The following is a 15,610-nucleotide window of genomic DNA, read 5'->3' on the forward strand; positions in this document are numbered from 1 at the left end:
TCAGAGCAATTTTTGGTTGATTATTGCTTATATATGCAATTAGTGTAATTGCATCTGATTATGCAAATGTATTTAACCATATAATTAGAACATGGAGGGATGAAATATAATGCAGTTGGGAAATCTTTTGTAAAACTTTCTAGGCTCAGGACTGTGCACAAGGTGATTGTTATCTCTCGAATTGTAGGTTGGTGGACTAGAGATCTTGGTTCAGCATCCTGGCTAGTTTCAAAACTTCTTTCAAATATGGTATTAATTGCTCTGAAAAGTAGTTACATGGCCTTCATGGTGTGTAGTTTCTGTTTTTTATATGAAATATTAGGAGATCACTGCTGAGCTCAGCCTGTGTCCCATGTGTGCATCTATACTTTACATCCAGGGCCATGAAAGCCTCAGTCCTTTTTCAGATCAAAACCCCAGATTCTGCCTCCAGATGGGGCCTCTCAGGGAGAAGAGATGAGAGCAGGGGAGCACAGAGTTGTGCACCCTGGATTGCTTGTTTTCTGGGGGAAAAGTGGCCCCAGAATCCCTTTGGAAGGCACCTGCCTTGAATAGAGCTGAGGAGGAGGAGGAGGTAGAACACTGCATTTTCCAGGCTGTGGTCTGGAGGTGTTTGTTGTCATTTAAAAAGTCTGGCAGGAAGCAGGGGTCTAAACTTGCTTTTCTGATTTCTCACCCAGTGTTTGAATGGCAAAAGCTGCTGTTCTTTCTCATTCCCTGGTTCCTGTTAAAGCTGTGTGAGGAGCTTCACACAAGGCATCAAAGCACTTTGATGCAGATCTGATTTTCAGCTGTGGCACAACAGCCAGGCTCTCTGCCAGGAACTGTGCAGAGAAGAGGGGCTGGATGATTACAGCAGGATTGAGTGATTTCTCAGCAAGATGTGCTTGTCTGTGCCTTGAAACAAGAGCCCTGTGAGCCCTAGGACAAAGCAAACGTATGGGGTGTGTGCGAAAAGCACCAACAGTGTGTTCTTATTTATTGTTTAGGTTGTGGTAATGTTCTTCTTCTGCTTCTAGTCAGAAATGAGTACCCAAAGTGATTATTGTCCCTTCCAGGGAGGACACAGTCCAAATGAGCAGTGTACACCTGCCTTCATTATCTCTGCAAAGACTGCAGGGATTTGCTTCATTTCAGCTTCACGGAGCTGCAGCTTCTTATTGTCCTTTACCTCTTGGTCTGGGCTGCCTTTTGGCCAGTGAAGTCTGAAACTGGTTGTCACAGATGCCAAGGAGCTCATCTGCTTCTCCAGGGCCTGATTGCTGGCAGCAGCAGAGTGAGTGGAGATGGGCAGAGGCAATCTGACCCTCAGGTGCCCTGCTTGCTGTGCCAGGGGTGGGCAGAGCTGCAGTGTATGCCAAATGTACGCTCTGAATTTAATTACTGCAGGGAAAATGAACCTCTGGCTGGTCTCCCACCATAGCAGTGAGACCCATCAATGGCTGGTGCATTAATCTGCAGTTCAACGTGTTGCCAGCTGCTTGTGGGGTTTGTGGCAGCTCAGAGGTTGCTCCAGGGCATGGCTGTGGGTTCCAAGTTCCCCTCAAACTTCTCCAGACCAAAAGTATTGGAGTGGGCTTGGGGCAAGTGCCTCCCACATGTATAAAAGGTTGATGGGGTCAGGGTGAGGTGTGGCAGTGTTCACAGGGGTCCCAGGATGAGGGAAGAGATGAGGATCTGACTCCATGTTCCAGAAGGCTTGATTTATTATTTTATGATACATATATATACATTACATTAAAACTATAATAAATGAATAGAAGGCTGGCTAAGAATAAAAAAAGAATGATGACAAAAGCTTGTGACTGACCAGAGAGTCTGAGCCAGCTGACTGTGATTGGCCATTAATTACAAACAACCACATGAGACCAATCACAGATGCACCTGTTGCATTCCACAGCAGCAGATAATCAATGTTTACATTTTGTTCCTGAGGCCTCTCAACTTCTCAGGAGGAAAAATCCTAAGGAAGGGATTTTCCATAAAACATGTCTGTGACAGGTGATGGGTGTGGAATTATCTTTCATATCAGGGTAGCAGTGCTTGGGGAAATCCTGCAGAACTGGGAGCACAGGAGACACTCCAGGATGGAAACACTCCTAATCTGTGCTGCTTGGTGTGAGGAGACAGCTTTGGCTCTGGAAGGGACTTGCTGACCTGAAATGTCATTGGAGGAGCTGTCCAGGGCCTGGCAGCCCAGCCCAGGACGTGCTGCTGCTCTCCTTACAGGGAGATTCTGCTGCCCTTGGCAGCAGTCAGAGTGGATTCTTCATTGGGGCAATGTCTGAAAAACACACACAGGACAGGGCTGGGTGTGCTGCCAGCCCTGCCCCAGCAGGAAGGGGTTCCTGAGGAGTCTCACCAGAGCTGATGGATGCTGGTGATGGGGATGACAGTGGATGACAGCCTTAACCTGCACCAAGGGAAATACAGGTTGAATATTAGGACAAAGTTTTTTCAGAAAGAGTGATAAAGTGCTGGAATTGCCTGCCCAGGGAGGTGGTGCAGTCTCCATCCCTGGGTGTGTGTAACAAAGCCTGGATGTGGCACTGGGTGCCAGGGTTTAGTTGAGGTGTTGGGGCTGGGTTGGACTTGATGATCTTGAAGGTCTCTTCCAACCCAGTGATTCTGTGTCAATTCTGTGTCAATTCTGTGTCAATTCTGTGACATCCCCTCTGCAGGCAGCCAGTCCTGGGACAGGGATCCCTGCACTGATTGGAGAGCCTGGCCTGATCCCTGCCCTTGCTGAGCAGAGCAAAGCCCTGAGTGAAGCTGCTGTGATCTCTGGAAGCTCTCTGTGTGACAATCCTGTGGGTGCTGTGTGGTCAGGAGTAGCTAAAGGCTGTGCCAGCAGGGAGGGGCTCAGGAAAGATCCTCATGAGGTTATTTGGCTTCCAGGGTCACATCCCTGATGGGGGGGATGCCAACCATGAGCATTTGCAGCCTCTGGCTGAGCAGCAGCAGAATCTGCCTGAACTTTTCCTGTGCAAATCCTCATTTCAGTAATTATTCACTGGGATTCTTTTCCTGCAATGGCCTCAGCACAGGGCAGGTGTGTTCTCCAGGGCACAAAGGAGAAGCAGCATTCCTCTAAACCTGGAACTGCAACAAAGCCATAAAGTCACTTTTCTGCAGTCTCTAGCAAATTTGGGAAATGAAGCTGGGTTTTCTGAGGCTCAGGGCCTTTTACCCTCCCCATCCTTTCTGACAGGAACATTTCTGGTTAGCCAAGAGGATGAAGAGCCTGGCAGTAAACTAGATTTACATTTTTTATTTTTCAAACAATGCTTTGGAATACTTTATTGAGCAGCAAAATGAATTGCATCTGCTCATCTCCCACTCCCACATAAAATACAGAAAGGTTTTCTCTGGGATTATATTTCTTTCAGAAGGGTTTTTTGTACTATTCTCTGCTCAGTGCCAGTCTGGGAAACATATGCATCCATTTGATAAATATATTGTGAAAATCATGGTTGAAGTGGCAATCTGCCTGCAGCAGAGGAATAGCTACAGGGAAAAATGGTAAATAAGATATCTGTAAGTAAATTAATTTTGCTCATAGAAGCTTGTTTGCAGCTTTGGTTCGTGTCTGCAGCATTTTCCTCTGCTCTCCAGCAGGTGTTCAGTGTTGAGGGGATCAGCAGGGACAGCAAAGCTATGCAGGAGATGAGAGATGGTGGAGGCAGAATTTCTGTTTTGCTGGGATTTCCCACCACAGCAAGGAATGGTTGTGCCACAGCCTGAAAAACTGCAAATCCACCATTGATTTAGCCTTGCAGAAATTATTGGGGTTTTTTTTTTTTTTTGCACTGAGTTTATGCTGGGCTGCACATAACTGATTGGCTTATTCAGAAATCTTTGCTTTCCAATACAGTTTTGGAGGATTTATCAGTGAAAAGGAATCCTTCAAAACAGAACTTGAAATAAAGCCCAGCTCTACAGATGAACAATTATTTTATTTAAAGTCTTGCTGGATTTTTTAGCCTGCTTTTAGCAGCACTGTGCTATTTGTTTCAGCAATGTATGGGTCTGTTTGTTTTGATGGGATGAACTGATTTATGGGGTTTATCTTTAGTTTATCTGGTTCAGTTGTCAGTTAGCTGAGGATTTATTTTGCAGCCTGTGCTGTGAGTTAGAATTGAGCAAGTTTGCTTTTGAGGGGGAGCCACCCTGTGTGCCTGCTCTGGGTGCTGAGGAGCTCTCAGGTGACTGGCACAAGCATCACTGTTTGCTGGGCTGCTCTTCCCAGAGCTCCTGGCCTTTTTTCCTGCTGGCTGAGCAGCAGGAGACTCACAAATGTTCATTCCAGGTGGGTGGTTTGTGGGCTTTCGCACCCATCCACGCAGCAACACGGGCAGATTCTTCCTTCCCCTTGCTCCCACAGAGGGGAAAACCTGGTGGCAGGAGGAGGGAGGAAGGTGAGGATCTGCAGGCTTCAGTTGCAGGTTTATTTTAGCAGATTTATTTTCCTCTTGGTGCTGCCTGGGACTGAGGTGAGGGGCTCAAGCTGCATCAAGGAAAGGTCTTGGGTTTGTTCTCTATGGGCAGAAGAAAGCTTTCAGCCCTGGGTGACCTGGAGGTTCCTCCTGAGCTTTGGGCAAGCTGGGTTGAATGGTGGCAGCATTTTTACTCTCTCCTTGCCTTCATTCAGGATGATTTCTGTGATGGACCAGCCTGGCAGGGGCTGCTGGCAGCAGGGATGGGGATGGGGCTGGTGCAGAGCAGCCCTGATCTGCAGGCAGGGCTGGGGACTGCCTGTGCCTCCCTGGGGCTCAGGAGATGACCTTGTCCTGGAGCCAGGCATGCAGCCATGTCCCACAGATATGTCCCTGGGAAATGTGCAGCTCCCCAGGCTTTGCAGTGCAGAGAAAGCTCTGCAGAGAGCTGGGGTCACTGCAGCCTGGCTGTGGCCCTGACATGATGCTCCTTGTTCAGCTCAGAAGCTCTCCAGGCTTCACAAAAACATTTTACGGACAGCAAATCCTTGGTTTGAGCTCCCCACAGGTTGGTTTGGGCTCCCCACAGGTTGGTTTGGCCTCCCACAGGTTGGTTTGGCCTCCCACAGGTTGGTTTGGGCTCCTCACAGGTTGGTTTGGGCTCCCCACAGGTTGATTTGGCCTCCCACAGGTTGGTTTGGCCTCCCACAGGTTGGTTTGGGCTCCTCACAGGTTGGTTTGGGCTCCCCACAGGTTGATTTGGCCTCCCACAGGTTGGTTTGGCCTCCCACAGGTTGGTTTGGGCCTCCCACGGGTTGGTTTGGGCTCCCACAGGTTGGTTTGGGCTCCTCACAGGTTGGTTTGGGCTCCTCACAGGTTGGTTTGGGCTCCTCACAGGTTGGTTTGGGCTCCTCACAGGTTGGTTTGGGCCTCCCACAGGTTGGTTTGGGCCTTGCACAGGCTGGTTTGGGCTCCCCACAGGTTGGTTTGGCCTCCCACAGGTTGGTTTGGGCCTCCCACAGGTTGGTTTGGCCTCCCACAGGTTGGTTTGGGCTCCTCACAGGTTGGTTTGGGCTCCCACAGGTTGGTTTGGGCTCCCCACAGGTTGGTCTGGGCTCCTCACAGGTTGGTTTGGGCTCCCCACGGGTTGGTTTGGCCTCCCACAGGTTGGTTTGGCCTCCCACAGGTTGGTTTGGGCCTCCCACGGGTTGGTTTGGGCTCCCACAGCTTGGTTTGGGCTCCCCACAGGTTGGTTTGGGCCTCCCACAGGCTGGTTTGGGCCTCCCACAGGTTGGTTTGGGCCTCCCACAGGTTGGTTTGGGCTCCCCACAGGTTGGTTTTGCAGGGTCACTGCTGGTTTGCAGCTGGGCAGGGGTTTCTGGCAGAGGGGAGGCTCCTGCTGCTCTGCCCTGGGTTTGTGGGGCCACAAACAGTGCAGGGTGTGCTGGGCTGGACCCCAAAGCCTTCCCCCACTGCTGAGAGCCACCCCCAGTGCCTGCACCCTGGCTCCAAAGGGGATTTGTGCTTTGGGATTGATGTGTTTAAATATAGTTTTAATGGAAGCTTTTAAAGCTGATCTCACCATTTCATTGCTGTTTTGAGTGAGTGACACTTCTGTCAATTAGTTTCAGGCAAGCAGAAAAGACAGGAGGGGGGAAAGGAGGTGAGCAGTGATGTGGAAGGAATATCTCAGATTTGGATATTCCCTTTCTGACACACTGAGTGCCCAGCTTGGCTCCCTATGATTGGCACATGACTTAGGGTGAAGCCTCCAGTCAAGATCTTTATCTTAATCAAAATTTTAATTTTCTCATTGATATAAAAGCTTGAGTTTGGCTGCCATGGGGCACTCAGGAGCTCATCCCTGTGCGGCAGAGATCACTGTAGAGTGTTCAACTGAGCATTTCTGGGCAGCTTTGAGCCCAGCTCAACCTGTGCTCCTTGGCAAGGACTGTGAGTGCTCCCAGGCTGATGCTGGATGAGGACTCACTCACCCCCACCCTGTCCTCATGTAAATGAAATGGAGATGCAGGTGTCACCTGGCTTGCAGGGGTTTTATTCCCCACCTGCTTTGAATACAGAGAACCACTGGTTGCATTATTTCAGGGTTGAGCCCACTCTGGAATTCACTGGGATGCTGTGAGTGAAGTCAAGTTCTCCTCCTGGCCCCAGGATCTGGGCACAGGGATGGAATGATGCAGTGCTGCATCTTCAGGGGTGATTAAGTGTTGGCAGCCATGTGCTGCAGAGCATAATTTCCTGCACTGCACTGTGCTGGGAAGATTGAAATCTGTTTTAAATTGAGACTGAAATTAGCATCCAGGAAACAGCAATTTTATGCAGCAGTTTTAGCTTTGTATTGCACTGTAGGTCTTTTCCCAAGGAAAAGCTGGTTCCCACCACACTTTAATCATTAAGTATTGTTGATTTGCAAATCACTATAGCATTTATATACTGTGGGCAGCAAGATTAACTTGTGTTTGCACACAGACTGCAACTATGTGGGGCCAAGGGCATCCCTAGAACCAGATTTGCTTTTAAATTCTGCTTTTGCTGACCATGTTGCAAATGGCAGTGTGGAAATCATCAGGCTTGGCGGTTCTGTGACACTCTCCAAGGCCCTACAGGGCAGCAGAGAGACTCTGGGGAACCCTAAATGGCTGTGGAGTTGTTGTTGTGCCTGTTGGGTTTCAGAACATGCCAGAAGCTCTTGTATCCTATAAATAAGAATTTGAGAGGTCAAGAGTTCGACCCTTGGCCCTCAGCTGTTGGGATGCTTCTCCAGTATTGTAAGCTCTGCCTGGCTGTTGGTGTGGCTGCAGAAGGAGTTCTCTTTAGCTGTGTCACTTGTTGCACATCAGATAAAATCTCATTTTTATCTCTTTCCTGTCTAGCTCAATGCCTGGGTTCGCCTTTTAATCTGAGTTTGTACCTTGTTTACAGCCTGCCAGTGTTTTGCCTTCGCTTTCTTGCATGCTGGAAGAAGCCAGAAGTGACTGAAAAAATGTTATGTTTGTGTTGAGTGATCATTTTTATTCAGTTTTCCTCTGTTTGTGATTCCTCTCAGGTGTTTCATGGAGCCTTTGAGCACTAACATCACTGCTCTCTGTGTCACCATTTGAGAGCAAACAAGCTGGACACAGCCATGGGGGACTCTCCAGCAAATGTCCTGGATGGAAGCATGGACACACAGACTGAGCTGGTGGAGAGGGTGGCAGCCATAGATGTGTCTGTTGTCCCAGACAGAAGTGACCAAAATGGTGAAGACAACCCTGAAGAAAACGACACAGTCTTTTCTGATAACATAAAGGACATCCAGAGAAACGGAGTCAGCAGTGACGTGGGAATCAATGAATTTCTGCCTTCCCAACAGTCAGAAGATGCTCACTTGAGGCACGTTCCCAAGAGACCTCTAACCAGACCTGGTCTGTCCAGTAGGAAGCTGTCCCTTCAGGAAAGATCCTCGGGAGGTTATTTGGCTTCCAGCAGCACTGCAGGCTGTGGTCCCTATGCCACAGGGCCATCCCCACGGATAATGAGGAGACCAACGATCGAGTCACACCGCGTCTCCATATCAGACGCTGAGGTAGGCATGTTCCCCCTACAGCTCAGGGGTTCAGGTGAGTCTGTCTCAGGTGTAATGGGAGCCTTCAGGCTTCTGGAGTAGTAGATCTGAAAGCACTGTTGTTTCTAAGCAGGGGAAAAGTCCCTGGAAGCAAGGGATGATATTAGCTTGGAATTGGCTGTAGCCCTGGCCCTGACATTTGGCTCCTTTAGCCCTGGGACAGCCTTGCTAAGGGACCATGACCCCTGTGTCATGGTAGCACACAGGAAATCTTTCAGGTTGTTCAGAGAAAAGCCAAATGACTTTGCTCTTGTGTCCCTGCTGGAGGTGCCCTTTGGGAATTCACCAGTCACAGCAGCTTTGCTGATGGTATTTATGGATTTAAACTTCTGGAGATTATGCATCTACTATTGTGTTCTGCCATGATTGAAGGCACAATTTAATTTTATAAAGAGCTTAAATGCCTGGCTCCTGTCAGGGTTTTCTTTTCTCTTTAAAGCATTTGTAACAGCAGGGACCCAAACCACTGGAGTTTAGACTTTGCCAGTGTGGGTGCAAGGAACCTGGAGCTAAACATCTGTGTGGCTTGGTGTTTCCCTTGTGAGAAATGAGTGTTTTCCTTGCACATCTGAGAGGATGGTGGTGCACACCATCCCAACCTCTGGGGAGCTGTGCAAGCCCCATCAGCTGTGGGATGGGAGGTGCATCCCCTGCTGATAAAAGGACACATGCAGAAGGTGCACTGCAGAGACTGCAGCTTCTCTGGCAGCAGCCATATGCTTTAATAAGGGAGGCAGGGAGGGAAAGGAGCCAGTTCTTGGAAGCAGGACGTGACTTGAGTGCCAGCTCTCCCATCCTGCAGTGCTGTGACTGTGCCAGGAGCGAGGCTTTTCTGAAATCTTTCAACATAACTGCAGTCAAGTGTGACTGGCACATTCCCATCTGCAAGCAAATTCAGAGTTCTCCATCCTCTTCCCCAGCATCTGCATTTTGGGTAGCAGAGGTCACTGCCTGGGGGTGAGCACTGCTTAGTTTGAAATGCAGATGGGGAGCTCTTATGCCCCTGCTCCTGCAGCAGCTCTTGACACAGTGCTGCCTTTTTCATGGTTATTTGGGTATCACTGAGAGAGCAATGGTGTGCTGACCCCAGCTGTGCCTGTTGGAAACCATCATTCCTATTAATGGGGAATTGCTGTGGGAAGGGAGCCTGGGTGAGCTGGGAACGTTCTGGATTGGATGTTTGCCCTCACAGAGGAACTCTCAGGAGCTGTGCTGCCCTTCCCACCTCACAGGGATAGCATCTGTGCCCCATAAGGAGCAGAAGGATCAGGAAAATGCATGCTTGGTTGGATACAGGGTAAGATGTGAGGCTGGGCACTGAGTGGTGTGTGACACCCTGCTCCAGTGCCACCACTGCTGCTGCCAGGTGGCTGTTTAGGGGTTGTTGTGCTGTGAGAGGCACTGCCAGTCCTGATGCCAGCTGTGCAGCTGAGACACAGCAGGGAGCTCTGACAGAACTGCACAGCAGGCCTTCTGTTCTCTGTCCACGATTCTAAGAGTTACCAGGGTCTCCATGTTGGGGCTTTTGGTCCTGTTGGGGATGAAATCAGCCTGTAATGAGAAATAAGTCATGGTGCACTTGGCTGGGTGTCTGGTGGTCACTCTATGCAGGCCCAATGAGCAGCGAGGCTGGTGGGTCACTGACAAGGTCCAGGTCACCAGGCCCAGCACTACCCTGCCTCAAATGGCTCCTTGTTCTAGGCAAGCTGCACATTTGTATCCCAGTCAGTGCTTCTCACCTGCTCAAAGCCATTTGGGAGCTGGTTCTTTGTTGTCATTGCATTGCAAAGGTTCCATATTGTTGTCTCCTTAGTGCAAGAGTTTCATTCCTCCTTGGTGTTTCTCACAGACAGCTCCTCCAAGCACTGACTTTCTTCTTCTCACAGCAGCCAACTGAATCCAGTTCCCCTCAACCAGCCAATCCACTCTTTTATAACACTCTTCTTACTGATCATAGCTGTGGCCTGTTAAAGTCAGGCCTGCTCCTAATCTTTAACAATTAACCCAGCTGCAACTCTTTAGGGGGTAAGGTTACTTTCTATACTACCTTTATTTACTTATATTCTGTCCCCCTACAGTTCTTTGCCCTTGCTTTGGGTTTGTGGCTGATCCTCAGCCAGTGCCCTTCAGCAGCAGAGCATCCACTGCCCCAGCTCAGTTTCAGTCTGTGCAAAGCTGCAGTTCAGGAGCACTCAGGCTTCATCAGCAGCCACTGTCAGTCAGGAGCAGGGATGGGTGGCACTGCTGCATGTCACAATTTCCTGTTGTGCTGATAGCCATCTCCCCTGGCTCTGCCTCCCTCTCCTGCAGGATGGCAGCTCAGTGCCTGCCTGTCAGTGATGCTGTATCCTGGAGAAATACTGGAGATGTGCTCTGCAGAGAGAGTGGGGATGCAGCAGAGCTGGATGCTCTGCCCTCACTGATGAATTATGGAAGAACACTGTGTTCTCTTAGGGAGGTACTGCTGAGCTTTTTAATGCTGCTTTAATATTTGTTCACAGGCTGGGGGGAAAACTTCTGTTCAGGGATCAAGAGGCACAAGAGCTGAAGCTGAGGGAGGATTTATCAAGTGGCAGCAGCAGGCAGTGAACTGGGGCTGTCCTGTCACTGGAACCATTCCACAGCCACCTTCTGAGCACAGCTTTTGGGTTTGTTATTTAGGCAGGTGGCAGGGCTGCAGCAGGGCTGGGGTTTGTTGTCTTGCACAAAGATCATTTCCAGAGACACCAATTAGCCAACTGCCCTTGGACAAAGAGTTGGCAGCTGCTGGTGTCCTGCAGCCACTGCTGACAAGGCTGGCTCTGCAAGAGAAGTAACATGTTCTGCTCTCCCTGTTCTTAATTACCCTGATCTGTCATTCCTCTATCAAAAATTGAGCTGTAATTTTAAAAGCTCCCTGTTTGTTCCCCTCCTTTCTTAGCTTATCCATGGCCTATGGCCTGGAAGGTTCTGTCAGAGCTGCCTTCCCTGGCAGGAGTGCCTGATGGGGTTTTTCTGCTGCCTTGCTGCCTATCAGTGCTTTGCTCTGACAAGGGAATGGCTTTGCCCTTAGCTGTGGCACAGAAGTGATTAGGCTGAAGCTATTAAGGGTACATAAAGCTGCAGAGCTGAGGCACAGCCCCAGAGTTTAGGCCCACTGACATTCCTGGCTCCTGCTCCGTGCTGGCAGCAAGGCAAGAGGAGAGGATTTTCCAGACACTGCTAAAATCACCTTCCACTTCCTGCCCAGATGATGCCCTGGTGTTTGTGTGTAGCAGGGAAAGACTCTGAAATCTTGTCCCTGTGTGACTGACAGAGCTTGTCCCATCTATAACACCCGGTCTTGTGAAAGGGGAGAGGTGCTGTGTGCTGGAATGAGGCATTTGAAGGTTCAAAGTGGGCTTGGTTTGTTGGGTTTTTTTATCCTATTCTGTTATTTTAAAGCAATTTTTTTAGTTAGCCAAGAAAATATGACTTGAAGAGTGGCTAGGAGAAGAATAAATTGTCTTTTTTCAAGCTTTCCCCGCAGACCTGCTAGCACAGTTAATTGCTTTATACAGTCTCTTCTCCAGTCCCTTCCAGTTGATTTTCCTTTCCCTTTCACATGTTCCCTTCCTCTCCCTGAATCCCACATCCCCCTGCCCTGGTGTCCACGTTGTCTCTCCACCCTTTGGGATGTAGGAGAGCATTCCAGGTGCTCCTGCAGCCATGGTGATCAGCTGTGTGTGCTCCAGCAGGAGAGGAGAGGATGAGTCAGGCCAGTGCCTTCTCCTCCCTGGAGATGCTCCTGGCAGCAGATGCAGGGAGGAGAACGAGCTGACAAAGGGAATTTTCCTATGCTGGGTTGTCCATGGCTTACTCCAGAGGCATGGAAAATAAATCACTTCTTTGTCCTTTCTTTCCTTGTTTTTTCTCGTCTTTATCACAGCCCCCTGCTTGTTTGGCCAGCTGGTTTGGAGCAGCTGGTGCCAGGAGCTGAGGCAGTGCCCTGGTGCTGGCCCAGGTCTCACACTCCTCCAGGGCCTGGGACCTGCCTGGTTTTTCTCTCCTCACAAAGTGATTTCTTGCTGTGCACAAAATAAACTCAGGTGGGGCCAGGGCAGAGGCAGGAGCTGAGCTTCCCTTACTGTGGTGCTCAAACCAGAGCTCTTGGAAAGATTAAAGATGCTTGGAAAACATTTCTCCAAAGAAGACTCCCTCACATGGCTAATTTCTTTTCCTTGGTTTAATTAACCTTATGTAAAGTTGCATTTCCAGCTTGTCTGAGGGTGAGGTTTGAGAGAAGGACAAAGCCCAGAGCTGCAGCTGGAGGGGACTGGGAGGGTCTGCCCTGGTGCCACAGATCCCAGGCTCTGCATCAGCTCTGGGCTCTCAGGTGGGTGAGCCCAGGGCTGAGCTCTGCCCACCATGGCCAGGGCACTGCAGCAGGGCTGGGCTTCCTTTTTGCACTTCTTTTTGGATGTTCTTTCAAAATCTGTTTATTTTCTTACGACCACAAGGTCTGGGCTTCCTGTCTATCCTTCTCTGAACCTGAACAACTTTCTAATTTGAATTCATTGCTGCCCTCAATACCCATTTTCTGGCTTTTCTTTTCATTTTTGCCTGTTTTCAGAACTGCCTTCACTTCCCCTTCTAGGCAGGATGAGTTTAAACCAGTGCTTCCTCATTTCTCTTCCATTCCTCTCTTTAAGGTTTATCCCTGAATTGCTGAAAATTCTTTTCAGATTGGGGGATTTGGCTTTGTTTAGGGGACAAAAATCTCCATTATATATGTATTTTCCATTATATGTATGTATTCTCCATTACATAGCTATTCTCCATTATATATATATTCTCCATTATATATGTATTTTCCATTATATCTGTGTAGGCTGTCTGTTTTCAGAAATGTCTGATTTTGGAAATCAGGGAAATCAGATTATCCCTTCCCATCCATGTATCTCCCCTGGGACAGCTCAATTCTCAGTTTCTCAGGGTTTCTGTCACCCAGTGGTGGCCACAGTGGATTTCTGGAACTGAGCCTGGGCTGCATTTTGCTTTATGATTTTTGACCAATTTTTGTTTTCTGTGGCATTGATTTCCCTCCCTTCCTCTCTTGACAAATACCTTGGACTTGTTAACACAGAGGGCATCTTGTTTTTTAAGGTGAAACAATTATTGCACATTTGGACTGGCTCAGCCTAATTTGGTGACAGCTTTTCACTAAGGGATCTCATTAAAGTTCTGCTCTATTTGTATTTATCAGCAGCTGCAAATACACCAGCCTGATGAAATCAAGAGAATTGTACAATGTTATCTTAGAGAAACACTTGGCCAGAGATAGGTGTTTTTCTCTGATAAAGGAATAGGACAATTATCCCACTTCCTGCAGGAGAACCAAATAACAGAATAACAAATGCAGCAACACGTGGCAGGAGTCACTTCAGCAGTGAATTATGGGCTTTTCAGCAAGAGGAAAAAAACATAGAAAGCACCTAAAATCTGTTTTGATTTTTGCTGAGTGCAGCTCAAGTGCTGGAAGCACTGCAGAAGATAAAGGGATGGTGCTTCCCACCAGGAATTACCTGAGTGGAGAGCACTGGGGTGTGGGCCAGGTGGTGACAGTGAGTGTCACCTATTTGTTATGCACTAAGTTCAGGGTAAATTGAAAGAAAAACCAAATTATTTATTTGTTCCTTTAAAGAAAGTAGAGAAATTCATAATTTCATTTATTTGCATAATCCAAAATTCTTGCATTACATTTGGGTTAAAAAAATTCTGTGAAAAATTTCAGAGATTTTTTTTAAGAGTGAAGGACCTTCCAAGGGGTGAACATTGAGGGGGCTGTGCTGCACATCTGGTCATTGCCTTTCCCTTGGAACTTTCTGGGTGTTCCCTCCTGGTGTTTGTCCACCCCTTTCAAAAAACTGTCCCAAAAATGGGAGTTCTGGTGTCACAAGCAGCAGTGAAACACCAGGGAGATGCTTCAGGTGATCAGTCTGGTGGGGATAAGAATGTGATTTGTGGTCAGAGTCAAAGGAATTGGTGGCATAGAGATAAGGCACAGTCCCTGCTCCTGCTTTGTGAGGATGGATGGATGGATGGATGGATGGATGGATGGATGGATGGATGGATGGATGGATGGATGGATGGATGGATGGATGGATGGATGGATGAGGGATGGACTGTGACCCACACAAAGGACTCTGCTCCTTCTGGAAGGAGGGGAAAATGCCACCATGGCTTCCCTGGCAGTCTGAGCAAGAAAAAGCAGGGTTTGTGCTTTAGAGATGCCACCTTGACTTGAAACAAGATGCTGAGTGCAGAGCAAAGGGCTCATGGCTGTGTGTGAGAGGCTTCATCTGCTCCTGCAAGGGATCCCTGCTCAGGGAGGAGGCCTCCTGGCAAGAGCTGGTTTGAAGAGCAGGAGATGTGAGGTGGTTGGAGGCTTTCTTGGAGGAATGGTCACTTTTCCTGCCTGCCCAGCTGCTCCAGTGGGTGTTTCACCCTCTGCAGCACTGCAGTTTTCACAGGACCAGGCGAGGGGCACAAAGCTGAGCACAGAGAAGCCAGGACAGGAGACAACATCAGAAAAGTGTTGCTGCTGAATTTGTGAAAATCACCACAGCCTCACAGTGGGAAGTGAATCTGCTGGCACAGTGTTAGCAGGGGAATTTGTCCTCCTTGTGTCCATACCCTGGGCTCCTGCATGCTGACCCCTCCTTTCATGCCTTGCATCTTGGTTTTTGCTGGGTCCTCTCTTGGTGCTCCAGTTCTGTTGGATTGGTTTTTACCTATGGAAAGATATGTGCTCTGCTAGCAGCAGAGTTAATACAGTCCTATGGCCCCATTACTCACAGATGGCTGCTCTTCCCTGTCAGGGAGCTGGAAAAAGCTTCCTTCCCTGGCAACAACATCAAGATTTAAACCATTCCTTGTATTCCTGACAAGCCATGTGGGAAAAAAGTCCTCAGTCCTGTGATGGTGTTCACAGGGGTTTTTGGATTGGGGAAGAGATGAGGATCTGACTCCATGTTTCAGAAGGCTTGATTTATTATTTTATGATATATATTACCTTAAAACTGCACTAAAAGAACAGAAGAAAAGGTTTCATCAGAAGGCTTACTAAGAATAGAATAGCAAAGAATCATAACAAAGGTTTGTGGCTCGGCTCTCTGTCCCAGCCAGCTGGGCTGTGACTGGCCATTAATTAGAAACAGCCAACACAGACCAATCACAGATGCACCTGTTGCATTCCACAGCAGCAGATAACCATTGTTTACATTTTGTTCCTGAGGCCTCCCAGCTTCCCAGGAGGAAAAATCCCAAGGACAGGATTTTTGATAAAAGATGTCTGCGACACAGTCCCTCATTCCTTTTATTGTGATGATCTATTCATCAGGAGAATTAGGAATGTTTTCTGGTTGGTGATGGAGAAGAATTATCATTTATCAAGATTATCATCTCCCACACCTGTGCTGGCCCTGAGAGGCAGAGGAGTGTTGCTGTTGGGAATGCTCTGGGGCAGGGACTCTCCACCCCTGTTCTTACAAAGGGACTGAAGGCATCTGGCACTGCCTTTATGTTGTGG

The 15,610-nt window shown here is 48.6% G+C and overlaps 1 protein-coding gene across 6 annotated transcripts in view; it reads left to right on the forward strand.

The window, feature by feature from the left end:
* The window catches only part of CAMKK1 (calcium/calmodulin dependent protein kinase kinase 1), a 99,510-nt gene that overhangs the window by 33,912 nt on the left and 49,988 nt on the right, over positions 1-15,610 (forward strand). For all 6 annotated transcript variants that reach the window (XM_063174079.1, XM_063174075.1, XM_063174076.1 and 3 more), the window contains exon 2: positions 7,504-8,022. In XM_063174079.1, coding sequence (XP_063030149.1) covers positions 7,582-8,022 — 441 coding nt within the window. In that variant the 5' untranslated portion in view covers positions 7,504-7,581. The remainder of the gene's footprint in view (positions 1-7,503; positions 8,023-15,610) is intronic.

Source organism: Melospiza melodia, chromosome 21, assembly GCF_035770615.1.
Source record: "Melospiza melodia melodia isolate bMelMel2 chromosome 21, bMelMel2.pri, whole genome shotgun sequence".
In the NCBI taxonomy this organism is placed as follows: domain Eukaryota; kingdom Metazoa; phylum Chordata; class Aves; order Passeriformes; family Passerellidae; genus Melospiza; species Melospiza melodia.